We start from the raw sequence: 22,007 nt of genomic DNA on the forward strand, positions 1-22,007 counted from the left end.
AAAAAGATGGCATAAGAATTGAGACATAACAGCACATACTTATTATCTAGCTTGCATGTACTTAAGATTGTCAAAATTTGTATGAAAACAAATAAATTAATGTCAAATAGATAAAGAATTGAATATTGAATAATAATAAAAAAGGATGTTAGATCCAGTTGACGAAAAGTAAAATCCCTGATTAATATTTTGTGCATGTTATCATAATAGTAGGAGCGTGCATAAATCTTCTTGGTACTGTCCTTCAAAGCAGCATGATCCCAAGATAATAATCCTTGCCTTCCAAGTTCAGAGGAAATAAATGACCATTGATTGCAGTACAACAAATGCTAAAAAGTTTTTTTTTTTAATTTTTATTTTAGTACTTGGTAAGTCTTTCAGGGAAAGAAGGGACGCACCCCCCACCCCCAAAATACTTCCTTGCCTTCGGTGTCTACTTTTGGCAGCAAGTAATTTATTCGTCTTCATTAACCTTTAGTGGACCGATGGGATGTCTTGCTCCCATGCAGACATTTCCTCTGAGGATGCATTGAAGATCTTTCTCCCATCACTACGCGACAGCAAATAATGTGCCACTTCTTGAAAACTAACATGATATTTTTCAGTTCTGCCTTTTCTGTTCATTATTGTACATATAAAGGTGTGACATACTCAAAATTACAAAACAATAGATGCATTATGTAGAATATTCAACAAAAAATGCAGGCTTGACCAGGACTCGAAACTGGGTCTCTGGCATACATTGCCATGGCTCTACCACTGAGTTACCAAACAAGCCTGGCTTTGCCTGATTTTTCGCTGGCACGGTTTTACCTGCATGGAATTGTCTCTGCTAGTGATGCCACAATGGGATGTGTTGCCTTGGAAACACTTTAGACATTAAAAGAGGAGACTATTCCACACAGGTAACAGTGGCAGCAAAAAATTAGGCAGAGCCAGGCCGGCTCGGTACCTCAATGGTAGAGCAATGGCACAGTATACCAGACCAGAGACCGGGGTTCGAGTCCTGGTCGAGCCTGTATTCTTCATAGTACATCTCCTGTGTGTGCCTAATTTAATGAATAGATACTGTACTTTGTTACTATTGAAACTCCGGAAATTATTTCCATCAGCTGGCAACACTGCTGCTATTATACATTATATTTTTTTCCCACAGAAGTATCAGCCAGTTTTCAATGAAAGACTACATGCTTGTAGGAATGGACCACAACTTCATTCTACAACATTTTTCATTCACCCCAGTCTATTGTGAGAGCCACAGGGGGTGCCAATTTGTCTTTTTTTAAAAAATTCAATTTTCGTCTTCCTTGAATACATAAATAATCTGTAGTGTAACACCCCGTGAGGGTCAGGACCTACGTACCGACTGCTGGCTTCACTCCCACCTGCAGAGGTGCGAGAATCATTCAACCAGTTACAGAGTAATGTGTGGTCAGCACGACGAACCCCCAGTCGTTTTGTAGGTTTCCGTGAACAGGTTACGCTACTCATTCGTAGATCCAAAATTTCCTCATGATTATGGGTGGTCACCGGTCTCATGCACAAGCTGAAATCTCAGGAGAAAAGTTGTTAGACTTCCCTCACCTGCACGTGTCACATAGTCTGAGCCCAAAGCATGACACCTTACACTGCACTGAGCGGGACTTCTTCCTAACACTCATTATTGGCAGGCACAATGTATAAATTTTACCTCCGCTAAAAGCCCTGTCTGTAATAGGTCCTGCCTGCAAAGCCTACCCGGGCAAGTGAAGCTCCACCCACCTAAAAGTTAATGAAAGCAGAACATTAACAAAGAAATATCTCCATTTTAAATGTAATATATTGTAATTCAATGCTGCACTTACATCACTTATGCTGACTTCATTATCTGTAGCATTTGGGTATTGAAATTCTGGTTCATAATTGTTGACAGATATTATAGAAATCGTGTAGTTTTTTATGTCACATTTTCCATTGTCTTCATCACATGCCTGAAATGAATTATTATGTTAAGAATATTGTATTTGTAGAGAAGATAAAGAAATTTCCATCAATGTCTAGAATACCAAATAATAATAATACGTATTTATGGATCGGGCAGATTAATTGATTCTTTATCAGTATCACCCGATACGGCACATCAGTTTGTCGGTAAAATTACCAATCTTAAATATCTTACAATTTAGTGCAATACTGTATCATTTTGATATAATATTTATGGATATGAACAGATTATCTCCATTCCATACTTTTTTGAAAAGTAAATATTCAAATATGCACCTTCTTTTCCATTGCAAAAAAGTTGGTTCATCTGGTAGGTAACATACAGTTATTAAGGAATTATATATTTGATCGGAAGAATATCTGTATCGGCAAATTTTATATTGGTGCTTTATTGATATGGGTCAAAAATTCATATTGGGTCATCCCTAATAATATTAATAACATAGAGAAGTAGAACCCATACCAAAGGATTGACTGATTAACTCATTTTCTGCCACTTTTGAATAATTGCAAAGATTCAGCATGAGTTTGATGAAGGGACATTCTCAAAAAATATCCTTGGCCAGATTGGGATTCGGAACCTCAGATACCTGGCATCGTAGGATGCTGTGCTAACCACTAAGCCACGGAAATTGGCATGTTCACTAGGGGTATGTAGGATGGTAAGCTTTTTTGGATCGGGATGAGATTGAGATAACAAAAATTACGAGGGACGTTCCGAAAGTAAGTTTCATCATTTTTTTTTCACAGGGAAGCTTTATTACAAACAGAATACAGTGTCATAACAAAATACAATCTTTGGGCTATTTTTCCACATTGTCGCCACCGACATTGATACATGTGTTGTACCGTGAAATCAATTTCAAGAAATCCTCCTGGTAAAAATCGGTGCCCAGCCTGTTGTACCTCTTCGTTGCTTCCTAAGTGACGTCCCAATAGTGCTGACTTTGTCTGTTGGCTAACACCATTTAATGTACTCTGTCGATGTTTGTTGCAGTCGTGGACATGGAGGGGCACCCAGATCAGTCTTCATCTTCCATGCACTGCCTTCCTTCATTGAACATTGAACACCAGCGCCCAACCATCTGATGGGACATGACGTCATCTCCATAGACGCTCTGTAGGCATCAATGAATATCTGAAACACCAGTCCCACACGCCAATTCATAGCGCATGACAGTACGCACTTCCATTTGTGAAAATGTTTCCAGCACGTGTCTTTCTGCCATACTGGTTTGAACTCGAATGAGCTCGGGCACGTCGGTCTGCTGCTTATCTCTATTCTTCGGCACTCTGCGCACCCGCAATCGCTCCTCTGCTCTCGCTCCTCCCGTCGTGAATTTAGGAAAGATTTGTCTTTTGTTATGGCAATGTGTTTTCTCACTTCGCAATACAGCTTCCCTGTTAAAAAAAATTGACGAAACTTACTTTTGGAATGTCCCTCGTATAAAATCCTGATATTTGTGATTGGCAAAATTTGCAATTACCTGATGCTGTGAAAATCTCAAATTCTACACCCCTCTCCCCTCAATTGACTGTTTTTTTGCAATTGTGAAATACAATTAAAATGTAAAATATTATGCACCATATTTGCTTTATGAACTTCAAACACAAGCCACCAGTAGCGGCAATTACATGCCACGACTGGGGAGAGGGGGGAGGGCAAAGACAGTTTACTTTCAATTCAGGAACAAGGCTTAGCATAAGACATAAGGTGTCACACAGAGGGTGAGAAAATGAAAAGAAATGAAGGGGAAATTGCAAGAAAGTGGTTGGAGCTAATAAAAAAGCATGTGGAAAGTAAATTTGTTAATTCATGACGGATGCGGTAAATGCTGTTTAGATTTTATGCTGCACAATTGGATATTTTTTTCAATTAATTAATTAATTAATTTTGAAGGCCCACTGCCTTCATTCACTAAATTAACGGCATCAGGAGTGGAGATAGTAGTGTGTCACTATGCTACCCAGGAACTAACAAAGAAGTGATGCGATACCATCTCCGTTCCAGATGCCATACCCATAGCGAATGAAGGCAGTGAGCCTTCAAAATTAATTAATTGGGGAAAACGGCCCAATAGTGCAATGCACAAACATTAAACTTCACGTAGGTCAGTGATTCCCAAAGTGTGTGCCACGGTACCCTGGGCTGCCATGACTGGCTTCACTGAAATGACACTTATTCCAAATATGTGCTTATTTAGTACTTTTTACATGTAAAATATTTTGAATTTGAAATATGTGTTCATTATTTTAACTTAAGGGGATGAGGGACAATTTCGCACGAGTTGTGCATTTATTTCAATATCCCCAGAATGGGCAATGCTATTGAGGAAAAAAGCTGGTGTTCAATAGAGTAGGAATTTCTCCACATGTTGCAAGTGAAAGTGTTTTTTTAAAGTTGATTATTAAGCTAGATACGATGTTGAAAAATATGATGATTAAGAATTTTCAGAAACCCATGTATTCCTTATGGGGAATCAACTACAACTTAAAGTTATGGCTAATCAAACGAAAGTTTCGACATTTCCGTCTGTCAATTACTACTTCAGTCTGTCCTTTTTCCGTTGATATATTTTTCTATGCCATCGAAAGTTTCATATTCCCAAGAGAACAAATAAAATAATACTTCCATAAGAGCAATGTATTTCTCCTTGCCTTTTACGGCCATCCTGGCAGTGTTGCCAAACGTGATGCACATAAAAGAGCTAAATTTCACAGTAAACGGAGTAAAAACTTTCAAAGAGCTAGATTTACGAAACTGGATGAAGTGCCTCCTGGGGTAATTTTAGGTGTCAAATGAGTGGGGGTGGGGGTGTGGGTGGGGAGGGGAGGGGAGCGCTGTTAATAGTTAGTTTTAAAGTGATGGCAATTTATTCTTAGTTTTCACCGTCTGGATCACCCATCTCAATAATCCACCGATGGTCGTATGAAATCGAAAATATAGTATTCCCAGATAACAATTCCAGGGGTGGGGGCGACGCAGCCAATATAACAGTATCACGTCACGTGCAAAATGTATACTTATGACAGAAGTTGTCTATGTAAGCTGGAGCCAGTGATGACATCATAGTGGGACAGGTGCCATAGTTTACAGCCAAACGAGTGCAAGAAAGAGCCAGATCTGGCTCCAAAAGAGCGAAGCTGGCAACAGTGATCACCAGCTGCCGAAGAGAGTACGGAGTAGGGGAAATTGTCCCTCTCCCCCATAAGGCAAGCAACCTAACCACACTAACTGAGCGTTGCAAGTGTTAGATAGGCCTACATTCTGACTTGGGAAAGTTGGAAAAATCTTGAAACTCCAACGGTGCCATGAAACGAAAAATTTTGAGAACCTCTGACCTTCACTTTTCAGCACAAAACTTGCAAGACCAGTTAAAGAAAAAAGAGTGAAGGTCAGTGCCATAAGGAGGAGGGAAGGAAAGACAAGAAGAGCAGATCACGGGATGCAGCAGGAGGGGAGAAGAAACAACAAGTTGAGAACTAGAGAAAGGTGGGAAAACCAGATTTCATACGTAGAAACAAGGACACAAGCTATACGTTCTTTAGAAGTGTAGAGTGACTAGTCATGTAAGCAGTGGCATGTCCAAAGGGGGTTGGTGGGGGTTATAACCCACCCCCCATTTTGGCTCAGTATTACTAAACAAAAGAATGTCAAGGTAGGAAATTATAGCAAAATAAGAGCTGACTACCAGAAAAGGTGTACAAGACCCTTCCCTTTCGAATATCCTGGACACGCCACTGCATGCAAGGTTGGTGTTAGCTTGAGAAAGTTATGGGAAACCAGGATGAAATGTTGCAGGGAAAATAAAAACCGTGGAGCGGTGGCTAGCACATCAGGAAGGAGAAGAACGCCTGCTGTCAAACTAAATGCAACATCTTCGAAACTGGAACCAATAGCTACTATGTAATGAAATAAGCTCATACAATTACATTGACAGTTACAATTAAAATGAACACATATCTTGTTACAAGAGTTGTTGGAAATTATGTCCTCCTGCATCCACATATTTACGGCACCTTTATAGGACATTTTCACTAACATGTATCAATTCCTCTTCCGAAATTGCTTCAATTTCTCTCCTGATATTTTCGTCCAATTCTTCTAATGTATGGTTACAGGTTAAAAAGCTTGGTAGCTTGCCACGCAGACATCATGGAAATATCTGTTTCTTGTGCAAGGCACCGGAGGGATTTTTGAGGGGTATGTTCTAATCATGCTTCAACGTCGTCTAGTTTCTCCTCAGTAAGCATATGCCAGTTTACCCTTCACTTCTTATCAAGAACAGACCCTGTTTTCCTAAATTTTTACACAACCATAGGCGTAACTTGGCGGGGGCAGGGCGGAGGGCACTTTCCCCCCAAAATTTTCGGGTTTCATAAAATTTACAAGTTAGGGGAACTGAGGAACAAAATAATAAATGGTAATATTTGTAATTTCACAAATGTCACAGTTACTTAGCAAATAATCCTGTATGCTGTTTCTATGGGATGGAAAACTTTTCGTGTCTCTTCCCCCAAAGTTAAGCCCCAAGTTTAATTCTAGCCCCTCAAAATTAGGCCCAGTTTAATTCTGCCCCTTCAAAGTTAGGCCTAGTTTAATTCTGCCTCCCTTAAAATTAGGCCCAAGTTTAATTCTGCCCTATTAAAATTAGGCCCAAGTTTGATTCTGCCCCTTCAAAGTTAGGCCTAGTTTAATTCTGCCCCTTCAAAGTTAGGCCTAGTTTAATTCTGCCCCCTTAAAATTACTACCAAGTTTAATTCTGCCCCCTTAAAATTACGCCCAAGTTTAATTCTGCCCCTTAAAATTAGGCCCAAGTTTGATTCTACCCCTTCAAAGTTAGGCCTAGTTTAATTCTGCCCCTTCAAAGTTAGGCCTAGTTTAATTCTGCCCCTTCAAAGTTAGGCCCTAGTTTAATTCTACCCCCTCAAAATTAGGCCCAAGTTTGATTCTGCCCCTTCAAAGTTAGGCCCAGTTTAATTCTGCCCCTTCAAAGTTAGGCCCAGTTTAATTCTGCCCCCTCAAAATTAGGCCCTAGTTTAATTCTGCCCCTTCAAAGTTAGGCATAGTTTAATTCTGCCCCTTCAAAGTTAGGCCTAGTTTAATTCTGCCTCCCTTAAAATTAGGCCCAAGTTTAATTCTGCCCTATTAAAAGGCCCAAGTTTGATTCTGCCCCTTCAAAGTTAGGCCTAGTTTAATTCTGCCCCTTCAAAGTTAGGCCTAGTTTAATTCTGCCCCCTTAAAATTACTACCAAGTTTAATTCTGCCCCCTTAAAATTACGCCCAAGTTTAATTCTGCCCCCTTAAAATTAGGCCCAAGTTTGATTCTACCCCTTCAAAGTTAGGCCTAGTTTAATTCTGCCCCTTCAAAGTTAGGCCTAGTTTAACTCTGCCCCTTCAAAGTTAGGCCCTAGTTTAATTCTACCCCCTCAAAATTAGGCCCAAGTTTGATTCTGCCCCTTCAAAGTTAGGCCCAGTTTAATTCTGCCCCTTCAAAGTTAGGCCCAGTTTAATTCTGCCCCCTCAAAATTAGGCCCTAGTTTAATTCTGCCCCTTCAAAGTTAGGCATAGTTTAATTCTGCCCCTTCAAAGTTAGGCCCTAGTATAATTCTACCCCCTCAAAATTAGGCCCAAGTTTGATTCTGCCCCTTCAAAGTTAGGCCTAGTTTAATTCTGGCCCTTCAAAGTTAGGCCTAGTTTAATTCTGACCCCTTAAAATTACGCAAAAGTTTGATTCTGCCCCTTCAAAGTTAGGCCTAGTTTAATTCTGCCCCTTCAAAGTTAGGCCTAGTTTAATTCTGCCCCCTTAAAATTACTACCAAGTTTAATTCTGCCCCCTTAAAATTACGCCCAAGTTTAATTCTGCCCCCTTAAAATTAGGCCCAAGTTTGATTCTACCCCTTCAAAGTTAGGCCTAGTTTAATTCTGCCCCCTTAAAATTACTACCAAGTTTAATTCTGCCCCTTCAAAGTTAGGCCCTAGTTTAATTCTACCCCCTCAAAATTAGGCACAACTTTGATTCTGCCCCTTCAAAGTTAGGCCCAGTTTAATTCTGCCCCTTCAAAGTTAGGCTCAGTTTAATTCTGCCCCCTCAAAATTAGGCCCTAGTTTAATTCTGCCCTCAAAATTAGGCCGTTTAATTCTGCCCCTTCAAAGTTAGGCCCAGTTTAATTCTACCTCCCCAAAATTAGGCCCAAGTTTGATTCTGCCCACTCAAAATTAGGCCCAGTTTAATTCTGCTCCTCATAAGTAGGCCCAGTTTAATTCTGCTCCCTCAAAAGTAGGCCCAGTTTAATTCTGTTCCCTCAAAAGTAGGCCCAGTTTAATTCTGCTCCCTCAAAAGTAGACCCAGTTTAATTCTGCTCTCATAAGTAGGCCCAGTTTAATTCTGCCCCTTCAAACTTAGACCCCAAGTTACTCCCATGTTCACAACTATCTAAACACAGTCTCTGTGTGAAACAGAAACATCTTAGAATTCTGCAGCAAAATGCATTCTAACTTCCCTACAAGAATTCATAATGACGTAAGAGTCATAGACATAAAAAATCATTGTTTTAAATTGTACGGAAACGTGGCATTATTAGGCTGTAGAAAAGCACCAGTAACATGCAAGCTAAAACGCTTGTTAACACCTTAACACTTCGGAAACACCTGCAAACTGGACAACACCTATCCGGATACTGAAGCACTGACACATTCAGTCCCAAGGCCAGCGTACAGCTGTGGGTGTAAATGCCAGCAGATGCGATCTTACTTCCCGGCATGCTAGCTGCTGCTGCATGGCTACCTCGGCCGTGAAAGGCACCATTGTATATCGCATCTACAAAAAATGGTAATGCAAATCTTTAACATAGATACTTTACAGTTCTATACCACAATTCTGGAAAATGGGACCTGGTAACATCATCACCTTTTAATCAAAATGCCCAAGTTTGAAGACACATAGTGGTTTGTATCACACTTTAAACTGTAGGTCCAGCCCCAATAGCCTCTCTGCACATGAAGTGGACTTGAAACTCAAACTTAAACTCGAAATTATGGGAATTTTTTGATTGTCCCTTGTAAATTCAAGCAAATACAGTGTAACATTGATTTTATATTTCTTCAGGAGACCAAAATGAAAAAAAAACAACCTTAAAATGCAGAAAAATATAAAATATGAGAAAATTTTATATCATTTGACCATGAAGATGTAAAGTCAAGATTCCAGTGCAGTGGAAAGCATGTAATTAAGAACATACGTACCTTGATTTCAAGAGTATACTCCAAGGAGCAGTAATCCGTTAAATTTCTGTTCACATATATATCTACTGTAGAAGTCTTTGTATTTCCAGATTCACCCTTTTTGATAGAAAACAGTGGATCTTCCTCATTTGTAAATATGTTAACATATTGATCGTCCCATATTCCTGTAAGTTCATAACTTGTATGGCGATTTTCTTCTTTTGTGTCCTTATCAGTGGATTCAAGACCTTCATATATTAGTATTCCAGGCTCGCATGTCTAGAAAAAAAAATATCATACATTAGCAAACATGCACACACAAATACATATATAGGGTGTCACCACAAAACTAGGGCTGAGCTGAAACCAATGCCAATGTACTGATAACAGCTGATACTGGTATCAGAAAGTATTAGTTGAATTTTATTTATTTACCAATATCGGCAAATATGTTTCTGGCAGTTTGGTTGTTTACAAGGTCTGCAAGAAATAACACGTCATACTTTTCTTCAGTCTAGACATAGGTGTGTGCACAGGGGCAGCAGGGGTCAAGGGGTTCAGTTGCCCCACTAATTTTTTCAATTGGATATTCAGTGTATAGTAGAGTGATTTTATCACTGTTAATAAACAATATTATGCATAAACAAAAGATAAAAACATTTTGAGGCTGATGAGAATTCAAAGCAACAAAGGGTATTATTTCTCATGTTATTAGATGCATCAGTGACTTAGTGTAGGTGTTGAACTTGCGATGGGTTTCAGGAGCTATACATTTATTCTGGATTTGATTTGCTTGGTTCAGTTACCTAGTTGTCTTCAGTTACCAAAAAATGCAAAGATATCTAAAAATGTAACTCCCAGGCTATTTTATGCAGCCACATGTCTCCCATGAGTGACGTCTCCGATTAGCAGTGAGTATTCTGCAGAAGACCCACTGGTATCCAAAAGAACTTTCAGCCTGTTTAGCAGGTAGTGGAGGAGAGCTTAGCAGAGTTTATACCCAGAAATGAAAACTAGATCTTTTTCATTGGACAGACATATTTATTTGCCATAAACAGACATGACGGAAATTTCACAGGCACAAACAAACATGTATACACTTTTACATTTGCAGCACTCACATAAAAACAACACATTCATACTTACAATCTCTGGAAATCAGCTGATGTCTACAGGTGGAAACTTTTTACCTTAACTGGGGCCTTTGTTTCACATACACTCACTATGCTTGGCGATGGCTCATTTTTGGGGGAAAATGGATTCTGATGGCACACAAACACACGTTTATGGACATTCTACAGCCTCTCCTGGCTGTCGTGGGAGTTGTAGATGTTAGATGTGTCCTGCAGGCTTGGATAAATGTGGATTCACTTCACCATGTATCCGGCAGTTCAGCTAACACAACCACTTGGTCATATGTGAGGTGATCGGGAGTAGTAAACTACACATTTCCCTGATTTTGCACCTTTCAGCACACCCGCGTCCCGATTTTCGTGCATAGATAGCTTTTCCTGCTACTACCTACGCTGTTGTCCTATACTAAGCACTCGAGGGACCTTATTTCACTATAACGCCAGTTAATAGGAAGTTCGGAGCCATTGTGACCACTCGCGTCTATCAAAACTGGCACACTTGTTTCTCTCGACCTTGCTCTGTCAAAATCTAACACACAAGAGAGTGCGAGGGACCATAATAAAGAACTTTGCTACCTTCCTCATGATATCATAGCTTGGGATGCCTCCCATTGGCTGGCTGAGGTCACATGTAGCTTGGATCAAATACTTACAAGTCTGGGCACCAGGTGTCAGGCTTGGACAGTGACTTTTTAAGTTCTCGATTGTTTTTATCAAAAAACATCGATTTTTGGGGCTTTTATGCATATTTATGCTGAGTTAAATGGATGGTATTTTCAAGATAAGGGGTGTTTTCTGCCACTACACAAATGTTATCTTGAAAATGTGTGAACTAATAAAAATTTGATCTAACATGTAAGTTATACGAGGGTCACTATTTATATTTTGAGCCTAACAATGAAAAAACAGGAATTTGGCATTGAAAACTGCTTTATTGTTTTTCGAAGTATTCTCCTTTATGGTCAATACACTTTTGCATTCGTTCGAACCATTTGTCAAAGCAGTTTTTCCAATCTTCTTCAGACACCTCCATAATATGGTTTTTGAACGCATCAACGGCATCTTCCGCCGACGAAAATCGTTGTCCACGCAATTTATTCTTGACATTCTGGAACAAAAAGAAGTGATTGGGTGCCAAATCAGGACTGTACGGCAGATGACCCATCAATTCGATTTTTTGACTGTTCATAAAGTCGGTTGTTAGACGAGATGAGTGACAGCTGGCATTGTCTTGATGAAGAATGATCCGACGGCGTTTGTTTGTTTTCCATATTTGACCGAAGACCTCTGGCAAACAAATTGTTGTGTACCATTCAGAGTTGACCGTTCTACGTTCCTCTAAAGGCACAGTTGCCACATGACCAGTTTTCCCGAAAAAACAGGCGACCATTTGTTTCGATGTGCTTCGAGCGCGAACAACTTTTGTTGGATTGGGTTCATCTTGAAACAACCATACAGTCGACTGCTGTTTACGTTCCGGCTCATATGCATATATCCATGATTCGTCACCTGTTACAATCTTATATACGTCTTTTGAAGCACCATGATTGTATTTATTGAGCATTTGTTTGCACCAATTGACGCGAGCGTCTTTTTGAGTTTTTGTCAAATTGTGTGGGATCCAACGAGAACATACCTTTCTCACAGCTAAATGATCATGTAATATTATATATATGCTGGTGGAACTAATGCCTATGGTTGCCTCAATCTCACAGTATATCACATGACGATCTTGCAGTATTAGGTTTTGCACAGCATCAATGTTTTCTTGAACAACATCTGATTTTGGATGACCTTCGCGAATCTCGTCGGTGAGCGAATGGCGGCCACGATTAAATTCGTTATACCAGCATTTCACAGTGGCAAAGGATGGGGCTTCATCGCCAAATGTGGAAGTAAGTTGATCGATGCACTCTTGTCTTGATAATCCACGTCGAAAATCGTAAACAATCATCTCACGAAAATGTTCACGAGTTAATTCCATTTTATTGTTGTCGCGCAATCTCCAAGGTAACATAAACAACACAAATGAAGCTATTGACAAAACATTTGAAGTACGTTATGGTCAATAATGCCAGACGATTCCGTGCAAACGTCAAATCGCACCTAACTTCAATCAGTGTTGCCAAGGCTCAAAATATAAATAGTGACCCTCCTAGTACATGGTGTTCATGCATGAAAAATGGCTTTTGCATGGTGATAATGACTTATTTTGCTGAGAATTGCAGCTTTTACTTGATTTTAAGCTGGTTCTCATGGTTTTTGGGCATTACCTTTGATTTCCGCTTGATGTAATAATAAACAAAATGGCTTCCCATGGCATTTTGGCCATAGTAGCAATGAGCCTTTTTCTTGAATGGAGTAGCGTGGTGATTTGTTTGTATTTGGGGGTGTATGCCCAATCCTTGATTGGTCATAAACTCTTATACCAGTTGAACGGAGACAACATTGTAGTGTAAGATCATTTTAAAAAACTGCACCAATTCAGTCTAATGTTGAACCAACAGTGTTTGATATGCTGTCAAATATTTGTAAATATACATGCATTCAATTTGCAACTATATGTTGTTACGTACCCAATAGGCCTAACCAATGTAAATAGTTACGAAAGTTAAATGGAGATGGCAGTACAAGGCATGCAAGAAAGAAGATTGGTATGTTGTACATAAATGATAGTGTAAATAAATGTCAAGGCAAATGAGAAAGATAAACAATAACAGAATAGCTCGTAAGATAAAAAAGAAAAGGTACAATGATGACAAATTAATAATAATAAAGATGAAATTAATAACATGCCCATATGTACGTATATACGAAATTGAAAGAAGTAAAAACACTGAAACAAATGTCTGTCTGCGAACAGATTCCTAAATCTGTTGGCTCAATATGACCCGATTGTGGAAATTTTGATACACCAATGATGGAGCGTTCCAGTCATGGCCTACAGCACTTTTTGGCCCAGCTGCGCATTTCAACTGTTTGCACAGAGTCAACACTTTTGTTGTATTTACTAGCGGTGACGTGTTTCAGCCAAAGTCCCAATGGTTGGGAAAAGTTAGATATCGGAACCTAGATGCTGAAGATTAGGTGTATCTAGAAGAATCAACGCTAGTTTAGGACTTGTCGGTAACGAATAACATTAAAGGTCATAGAGGTCACGAATAGATCTCTATATAGACTACCACCTTCAAAGATAAGTTAACGAAGGAAGTCCAGATCCGGAAGGAAGTCAAGAAGGAAGCAGGCCCGTAGCCAGGAATTCTTTGTAGGTGGGTGAAGTCAATCCTAGAGGGGGCAAATTTTTAATATATTGTGTCGCATTGGCAGATATGGTAGGGTACACAGAGGCCCTTGCCCCCCTCCCCCAAAAGCTATAAGTAACAGAAAAGGGATGGTATCTTGAAACTGCAACAAACAAAAAAAAAACTTCGAGCAACATCAAATAGCAATATTTCGATAATGACCTTTCCAGGTTACCAAACAATATAAAGTTTAACATAAATAGGCTAATAGGGACTGTACCTACTTGATATTGTAATTGATTTATTTGTTGTTTTAAGTCCACTTTATGCACACTAAGGCTAATGGGGACTGGACCTACAGTTTAAAGTGGGATCCGGACCACTATGTGCCTCCACTCTACTTGATATTTACAGGTCGATAATGTTAAATGATGACTAACAACAGCTTTGGGCCTCTCTGCAGAACTGATTAAGGGAGCTCTTTATAAATCATGCTCCATAATGTTTCCAGTATGCTATTTTTATGCACAAAGGAATCTAACGTAAATCCAACAACACCACATTGTGTTGTGGTATGCAAGAAAAATTGAATTAATTAAATAATAATGGTTGCATATTATTTGCACTTTGATGAATTGTGTAAAAATTTGTAATACTTTTTTTGACCTTGCTAAAACATTAAAACATGGCTCCCTTAGTCCACCACGGACTCTATTTCCTTCAAAGAGGAAACTTTTGTATCACTACAGACAATGTTTGCCTACTGGTTACATTAACCATTTTGCAAAATATTGTGTGAATTGTATTATATTATAGTTGAAATACATGTTTCGACACCTGACAAAACAAATAGGAATCCCTTGATTGATCAATGACTTCTTAGATTACAGTGTCATCACTAATATTTGATATTAAGTTTCATAGAAATAAATTGTTTTAATAGGGCGCAAGTAATTTTACCATGGCATTCTCCTTAATATTATTTTTTCATATATATTGTTTGGCTCCCAATGCCGACTCCTGCCACCACATAACTATGACTCTGAACTTGGACTATAAGAACAGGAGATATTGCGAGTGAAGCGAGCAAGAAAATTTTACGAAAAGTACTTTTATTTGTATAAAATTTGAAATCGAGGGGTGCAATTGCCCTTCTGTGCCCCTTGCAAGTACCCTTGGCCATCTGGAAGAAAATTCAAGGAACACGTAAAAACTAATTCCATCATGAGTATCCAATTGTCCTGGTATTCTTAGATTCTCCTAGTCTTGTTTTTTTACTTCAATGTTTGCTTCCCCTAGAATGAACTTCCGTCCAAGATTGGGAGGGGAGGGGGTGGAATATGGCCCCTGCCCCCTGTGGTTGCGGCACTGTCTGTGAGTGTCTCTTCATCAATTTCACGTCATCATTCATTATTGCGATTAGCTAGATGAGGCAGAAAAGCAACGCTAAGTAACAAGATTCAAATATCCACTCCCTCCCTCTACCACATGAATCACTATTACCAAAAGGTGGACTTGGGAAACAAAATCTAAGCAGTTCCAAGTTCTTAGCAACACATCCAAGAAAAAAACATCTGAACACATTCGGCATCATTAATACAAGACTACTCAAAATGTCACAACTGTTCTAGATACTGAAAATTGTGAAATCATTTCCCGAAGGTTGAATCTGGAAGGGAATTCCCCCTCCCCCCAATCCTGATATGACATTATATGGAATCCCATACACCCTAATAAATCACAAAATCAATTAGTGTCTTTGTTATGTTGCTAGAGTAACGCATGATATAATATAATATTACTGACAATTTCAGGTAGGAATGTGTTCTGCATTTTTCACAGGGGGAGCAAAGGAGGCTCTCAAGGTGGGCAGTTGCCCCCCCCCCTGCCCCCCTCTAGCTACGGTCCTGGAAGGAAGTCCAGATCCCGATCCAGAAGGAAGCTATCATCAACCATTGAGGAAGGGAATAAAGTAGGGCTGAGCCAATCCCAATGTATCGGTATCGGCCAATACCACTGTTATCGGTATTGGAAAGTATCGGTTGGAATTCATCTACCAATACCAGCCGATACTTTTCAGGCATATTGATCTTTCACGGGGTATGCAAAAATGCTGCGAGAGACTATCGTGGAGTCTAATTATCCTGGAAATTATGCAAAATTGAAAGTTTATCTTTCTTTTGCATCAGCTTTCCACGAAAAACTATATTTTATGATTACATAACATCAATGTTAATATTCTGAAGCAAATTTCTTGATAAATTGATGCGTATGATTGGAGAAGAATATTTACACACCAATATTGATCAATATTTTGAACAAATTTTAATTATTGCAATTTTCAAGTATCTGTATCGGTATCGGTGGTAATCGGTAAGAGTATCGGTATCGGTTCAAAGTGGTATCGGCTCAGCCCTAGAATAAAGTTATAAATCATGTACCGTGGAAGAAGAGGGATGGATATCCATCAAGACGGAAGTTTGTGGACATTGATTCGATGAAGATATTCAAACTTGTGCGAAAGTCTGATCATCTTTATATGAATATATTCTCATGTGTTCTCAAATGTAAAAAAGGAAGATATAATATAATCTATTAACTTCCATTGGAAGGCTCACTGTCTGGTTTCCTTTCTAAAAAGAACCCAACCCTGTAGATATTAGCCGTGTTATAAATAATTGTACCCAAAGGGAGGTTGCAGTATGTAGTGAAAATTTCCATGTTTAGTAAAACTTACATGTTACGGGAATTTTTTAACCTGCTGGAATCTGAGGTTCATATTCTTTTCCCCCCTGCCCCCAAAGTTACATCACAAGATACGTTGCTTCATCCTGACTATGTGGAACACAGAATGGACAGCTGGGCATCTTCTGAAGTAGTCAACCCTTACAGCCTTAGCATTAGATACATACAAGTATGTATAAATGCAAGTTGTGTCATTATCAGAAAGAATGAGTTTGTTCAGGGTATCTACAATTTTTTAAAACCAAATTTTTTACACTTAAACTTTTTCCACATACTGAGCATTCATGTAGTTTCATTTTCTTGTTTAATCCACAGACACGAAGTTTATACATCTATTGCTTTTTGTACAAAAGTTACGTACATTCAAAGTCTCAGTTGTTTGAATTTTTGGACACCCTGTACTTGAACTCAAAGGTACGCAGAAGGTCATGAAAGAGTCACAGAATGCATATTCATTGAAGAAATGTTAGAATGTAAATTACGACTTATCATTGTAATAAAGAGTTGCACTGAAAATGACCACAAATCGCAACTTTGTTCAGAGGTTACTGTCGGGCCTGCCATTTGCTTCTATCTGTATCAGAAGGAGAGAGAAGTAGTATTGATGAGTACAGTCAATCTTTCTTTTTTTAAATAATAATAATACAGGCAGTCAGTCAGTGTAGGAGACAAACCTTGGCCTGCACCAAAGAAACACAAGATTTTGACTGACATAGCCAATGTTTTCAAATCTATGTCTGAAATGAATATGTATTCTGAGACTCTTTCATGACATTCTGCATACCTCTGAGCACAAGTGTTTTAAAAAAATAAAGTTATCACATCCTTTGAGGAGCATAGAGTATGTTCGGTGGGGATGCCTACATTCTAAACGCAAGCCATGAAATTAGGCACAACCCCGTGTATTCGGAGGTTTAAGAGAATGAAAGATCTTGTTGTAGAATTGGTCTTTGTAATATATGTGATACAAACTGACAGTATTTGCTCGAAAGGTCAGGAAATTCAGGCCTGTACCCAGGATTTGTTTGAGGGGGGAGGGGGGCAAGCCCGAAACCTTGGTTATATATATATAAAAAAAGTGTCATGAAATATATGTCAGTTATTAAATAATTAATTAATATCATTAATTAATTAATTTATATATATTTATATTTATAAACATATATAAACAAATTAATTTGCTACATTTATAAACTAGCAAATGAATTCCTTGAACGACTGGTTCAAAATGTCAAGAAATTATAAGATAGGTGAAATGTTTTAAATAAGTGTTAGATATTATTTAATTATTGCTTTTTATTAAGTGTGTGTTATTGTTCACATCTGCAAAATCAATTGCAAATTAAAGATAACTAGGGGTGGAGGGACAAAAAATAAGAAACTTTAAGAAGACATTAGTTTCCTATTAAATTAACATATAACATCACGACGAAAGGAGTTGAGAAATGGAGGAGAAATGACAGAGAGAGAGAGAGAGAGAGAGAGAGAGAGAGAGAGAGAGAGAGAGAGAGAGAGAGAGAGAGATGTATACAACATTCACACACACAGGCTGACATCATTCTATGTTATTCCTTCTTTGTATGTGTTTATGATGTTATTCTTAGAAATGTATGATTGAAGTCCAAACTAATTGCTTATCTTTGTTGTTGTAACCCAAACTCTTACCCTCGGGAAATTTTAATGGGGAAAAATTTTAATAGAACAAGATCGTTGGTGGGAAGGTGGAAGATCCACCTTCCGCCATGGGAATTCACACCTTGAATGTGACCACCAATGCTATGGAATTATCTTTATAATGAAGAACATATCTGAATGTGAATTAACCACAAAACAAGGACATTTTCTCATCAAGACTGCAGTTCGAAAAAAGTCAAAACAGAGAGTAAATATGGTGAACTGTCTGGACCAAATTGAAACATTTAGTAGCTTCGCATAAATGGTTATAAAACTAAAATTACTAAATATAGTAGACTGCAGACTTCTGGAATCTGCCTCTCTCCAGAGACAACCCATTCATTTATACAAGAAGGAAATCTAAATTCTTGCAAAATCTTAAAAATTATCCATGTTATTTTTGTAGGTTTGCATCAAGATATTTCATGGCTTGAGGGAGGGCCATGGCCACCTTGGTCCCTCCCCTGGGTACGGGCCTGTCAGGGATGACACAAAAGTCCCCTGGAGAGAGGTCAGTCTGATGATTGAACTAGGCAACGCAGCCCGGTTGATGACAACACACAGTGCGGAAGAACCAGCGACTTTTGTCCCACTCTCGCTTTGCTCTTCCCATGTGGCACCAGCACAAATCTGCCCAGCTGCCTATTTTCATGGCAGTGTGTTTAGGAATGTTATTCTTACGGGGAAAATTAAAATGCATGGGTAAAGGCCAGAAAATGATGTTAGTGTCTCAAACTTCGTATGGGGTGTTTCTTAGATCCATTGGCACCCACAAGGGAGTGGGGGACTTCCTTTCCTCTTAAAAAAAAAATGATATTTTTTTGCAAATTAAGGACCAGACTAAGGGTGCATGTTTAAAGCATAAGGTGCCACTTTTAACTGGAAAAAAAATCTTACATGAGGAAACACAATTTTTTGAATTTCAAGACTCCCACATCTGGAGGGAATTTATCCATTGCTGCTACAGACTTTCAAGTGTTCTCTATTAAGAGTTCTACAGATAAAGTGAATTCCCCACTGGTAGACACCATGTCATTGTCAACATGTGCAAAAACAACTTATTGTAAAATTATCAAATGAAACATTTTCAAGTAGATGAAACATCATTACTTTTTTCTATATTCATTTCATTATCAATTGATTTAACAATATTAGTGTTGATAAGCAATGTGCATGGGCATCACCAGAAATTTTGTATGGATTGGGGGGGGGGTATTGATGCAACTTGAATAGTAGAAATAGTAACAATAATAATCATACAAGTATTATTATTATTATTATTATTATTATTATTATTATCACCATGATAATGATTAGTCTTAGCAAGAACTTTTACAAATTAATAAAAATAAATCAATTTTACTCCAAATTTATTATTATTATATTTTTTGGGAAAACTTTTCAACTTGATCCACCCACTGAGTGAATATCGAGCACATCTTTTTAAACATTTTTATTACATAAACAGGTTTCTGTATTTTGATTTAATGCATTTTTTACTTTGTTAATCTGTTCAAATAATAACTAACTGAGCTTTATTTACTTTAAGAACAATAGAAATATCAACTTTGATTTTTTGTAACTTCAGATGGGCAATGCCAATTTTAAGAAGAAGGGGAGGGTCGATGGACAGGTTCAATGCTCCCTCCTGACATCCATGGCAATGTGTGTCTCAATATAAAATGTAATGATTCTAGCAAAATAAAAATTTACTTACGCTATTGCAGTCTTCTCTCAGTGCAGTTAAAAAGGCCCCATTTTGTTCACTTAAAATAGGCCAGCAATCATTTATATCATCAAGTACAACTTTCACCTGTACAGTAATTACATTGCTGTTGGCTGGAAAAAAAAACAATCAAAATTAAATAGTGGAACTGCGTCATGTTTATTATAATTTTTCATGAAACAAATATTTTATGCATAATAAAATAAAGGGCCGATATTTTTTTTACATGGGGTTGGCAACACTGATGAAGTTGAGCATGCCCTAGTATTCTGTGCTTGCAACAGAGATAGAATCGTCAGAGTGGGGTTGCGTACGTGCTAGTAGCAGTAAGGTGAAATGACTGCCGTAATACAAAATCCCGCAAAACGTGAAGTAAGATCTGTCATACGATTTCTGAACGCCAAATGACAGATTGCAGCTCACATTTATCAGGAATTGTGTGCCATTCATGGACCGACAGTGATGAGTCAGGCAATGGTGCAGAGAGTTTCGGGAAGGGTGTTCAAATGTCCATGATGATGAGCGTAGCGGAAGGCCTAGTGTTCAGACGGACGATCTGGTGGAACATGTTAACGAGAAAGTGCATTCCAATCGCCGGTTCACAATATCTGAACTTGCCAAAGAGTTTCCAGAAGTGTCCGCGAAAACAGTGCATCGAATTGTGACTGACAACCTGGGGTATCACAAACTGTGTGCGAGGTGGGTACCAAAAATGCGGACAGAAGCTCACAAAGAGCAAAGATGGACAACTGCACATAATTTTTTGGCCCGCTGGGGGGAGGATGGGGATGACCTCTTTTCGCACATAGTGGCGGAGGATGAAACGTGGATATCGTACGCCACTGGGGAGTCGAAGCAGCAGTCAACGCAATGGTGGCACTCTGGTTCTCCTAAAGCGAAGAAATTCAAACAAACACCATCAGTTCACAAAATCATGGCAACAGTGTTTTGGGACGAAAAGGGTGTAATTTTTGTGGAATTCTTGAAACCAGGACGAACAATTACAGCAGAGGTGTATTGCGAAACACTGAATAATCTGCAACGTGCCATTCAAAATCGGCAGAGTGGTATACTACGCTCTGGAATTTTTCTGATCCATGACAATGCCTGCCCACACACAGCTGCTCGTACTGTTGAGACAATTGAAAGATTTCGATGGGAACTATTCAATCATCCCCCTTACAGCCCCGACCTTGCCCCCCAGTGATTTCTTTCTTTTTCTTCACCTGAAAAAGTGGCTTGCATCGAAGCGTTTCAACGACAGTGACGTGCTCAAGACATCAGTTCTGGACTGGCTGCACTCCCAGGTGGAAGATTTTTACGCAGGGGGTATACGGAAGCTTGTGCCACGCTATCAGAAATGTCTGGAGGTTAATGGTGACTATGTCGAAAAATAGCCAATGTATGTACTTGTTTATCAATCACAATAAATTTCTTCTTCTATCATTTTCTTGTTTTTTAAAAAATATCGGCCTTTTTTTTTTACATGCTCCGCCTCGTATATAGAGGGTGTCACCAACACAGCATGTGTGTATGTTTCTCTTGATGTCCTCCATGTAAGTTTGTTGGCATTACATGGGGTACACCATATACAGTGTGTCCGGCTTATAGCTATAATAAAGGATACATGCATTACAGTTTACGAATCCTACCACAGTCAAAACCACAGTCACAAGAAGATGGAGCCCGACAGTTAGTAACGTTTACATCGCCTCCGGGTTTTACGTTATTTTCTGCTGGATATTAGGTAGCTGGACTTTTGTTCACATAAACAAAAGTTGAATAGGTGAATATAGAACACTAAAATATGCTCATCCATTGGTAGGAGGATATAATCGAAGAAGAGAAGACACAAGTTAGGCTTTTTTGCATCATAGACAGATCCTCCCGTTCGCTTTCGAAATCTGGCATACCAACTCAACATGCCACATGCCACAGGAAAGGACCAGGGACTCAGCGATCGTCTCAACATCTTTGAAAAGGAAGTGCGGGACGAGTTAGCCTCCTTCAAGGTAGCAATGGAGAGTGAAATGCGAGTAAACACCACCGATGCTCCACAGAAATCAGAAGCCATAAAGCCATAAACAAACCACAGGCAGCCCTTGCCAAGATGGAGGCCAGAATCGAGGAGAAGTTTAGGCTACAAAGAGAAGAACTGGCCTTGTTGCGGGATAGAATTTTACAAAATGAAGACAGGATTGACTCCATGGAACAATACTCATGGAGAGAATGTCTGCTGATCCATGGGATTCAAGAGAAAATAAAGGAAAACGTAGAAG

At 38.9% G+C, this 22,007-nt stretch overlaps 1 protein-coding gene across 1 annotated transcript in view; it reads right to left on the bottom strand.

The window, feature by feature from the left end:
* Nucleotides 1-22,007, bottom strand: part of LOC146003703 (cadherin-AgCad1-like) — a 161,658-nt gene that overhangs the window by 72,840 nt on the left and 66,811 nt on the right. The window contains exons 15-17 of the mRNA XM_083142086.1: nucleotides 19,720-19,841; nucleotides 9,230-9,487; nucleotides 1,845-1,970 (exon numbers count right to left, since the gene is read on the bottom strand). Of these exons, the coding sequence (XP_082998212.1) occupies nucleotides 1,845-1,970; nucleotides 9,230-9,487; nucleotides 19,720-19,841 (506 nt within the window). The remainder of the gene's footprint in view (nucleotides 1-1,844; nucleotides 1,971-9,229; nucleotides 9,488-19,719; nucleotides 19,842-22,007) is intronic.

Source organism: Lepisma saccharinum, chromosome 20 (genome assembly GCF_977018435.1).
Source record: "Lepisma saccharinum chromosome 20, izLepSacc3.1, whole genome shotgun sequence".
Lineage (NCBI taxonomy): Eukaryota > Metazoa > Arthropoda > Insecta > Zygentoma > Lepismatidae > Lepisma > Lepisma saccharinum.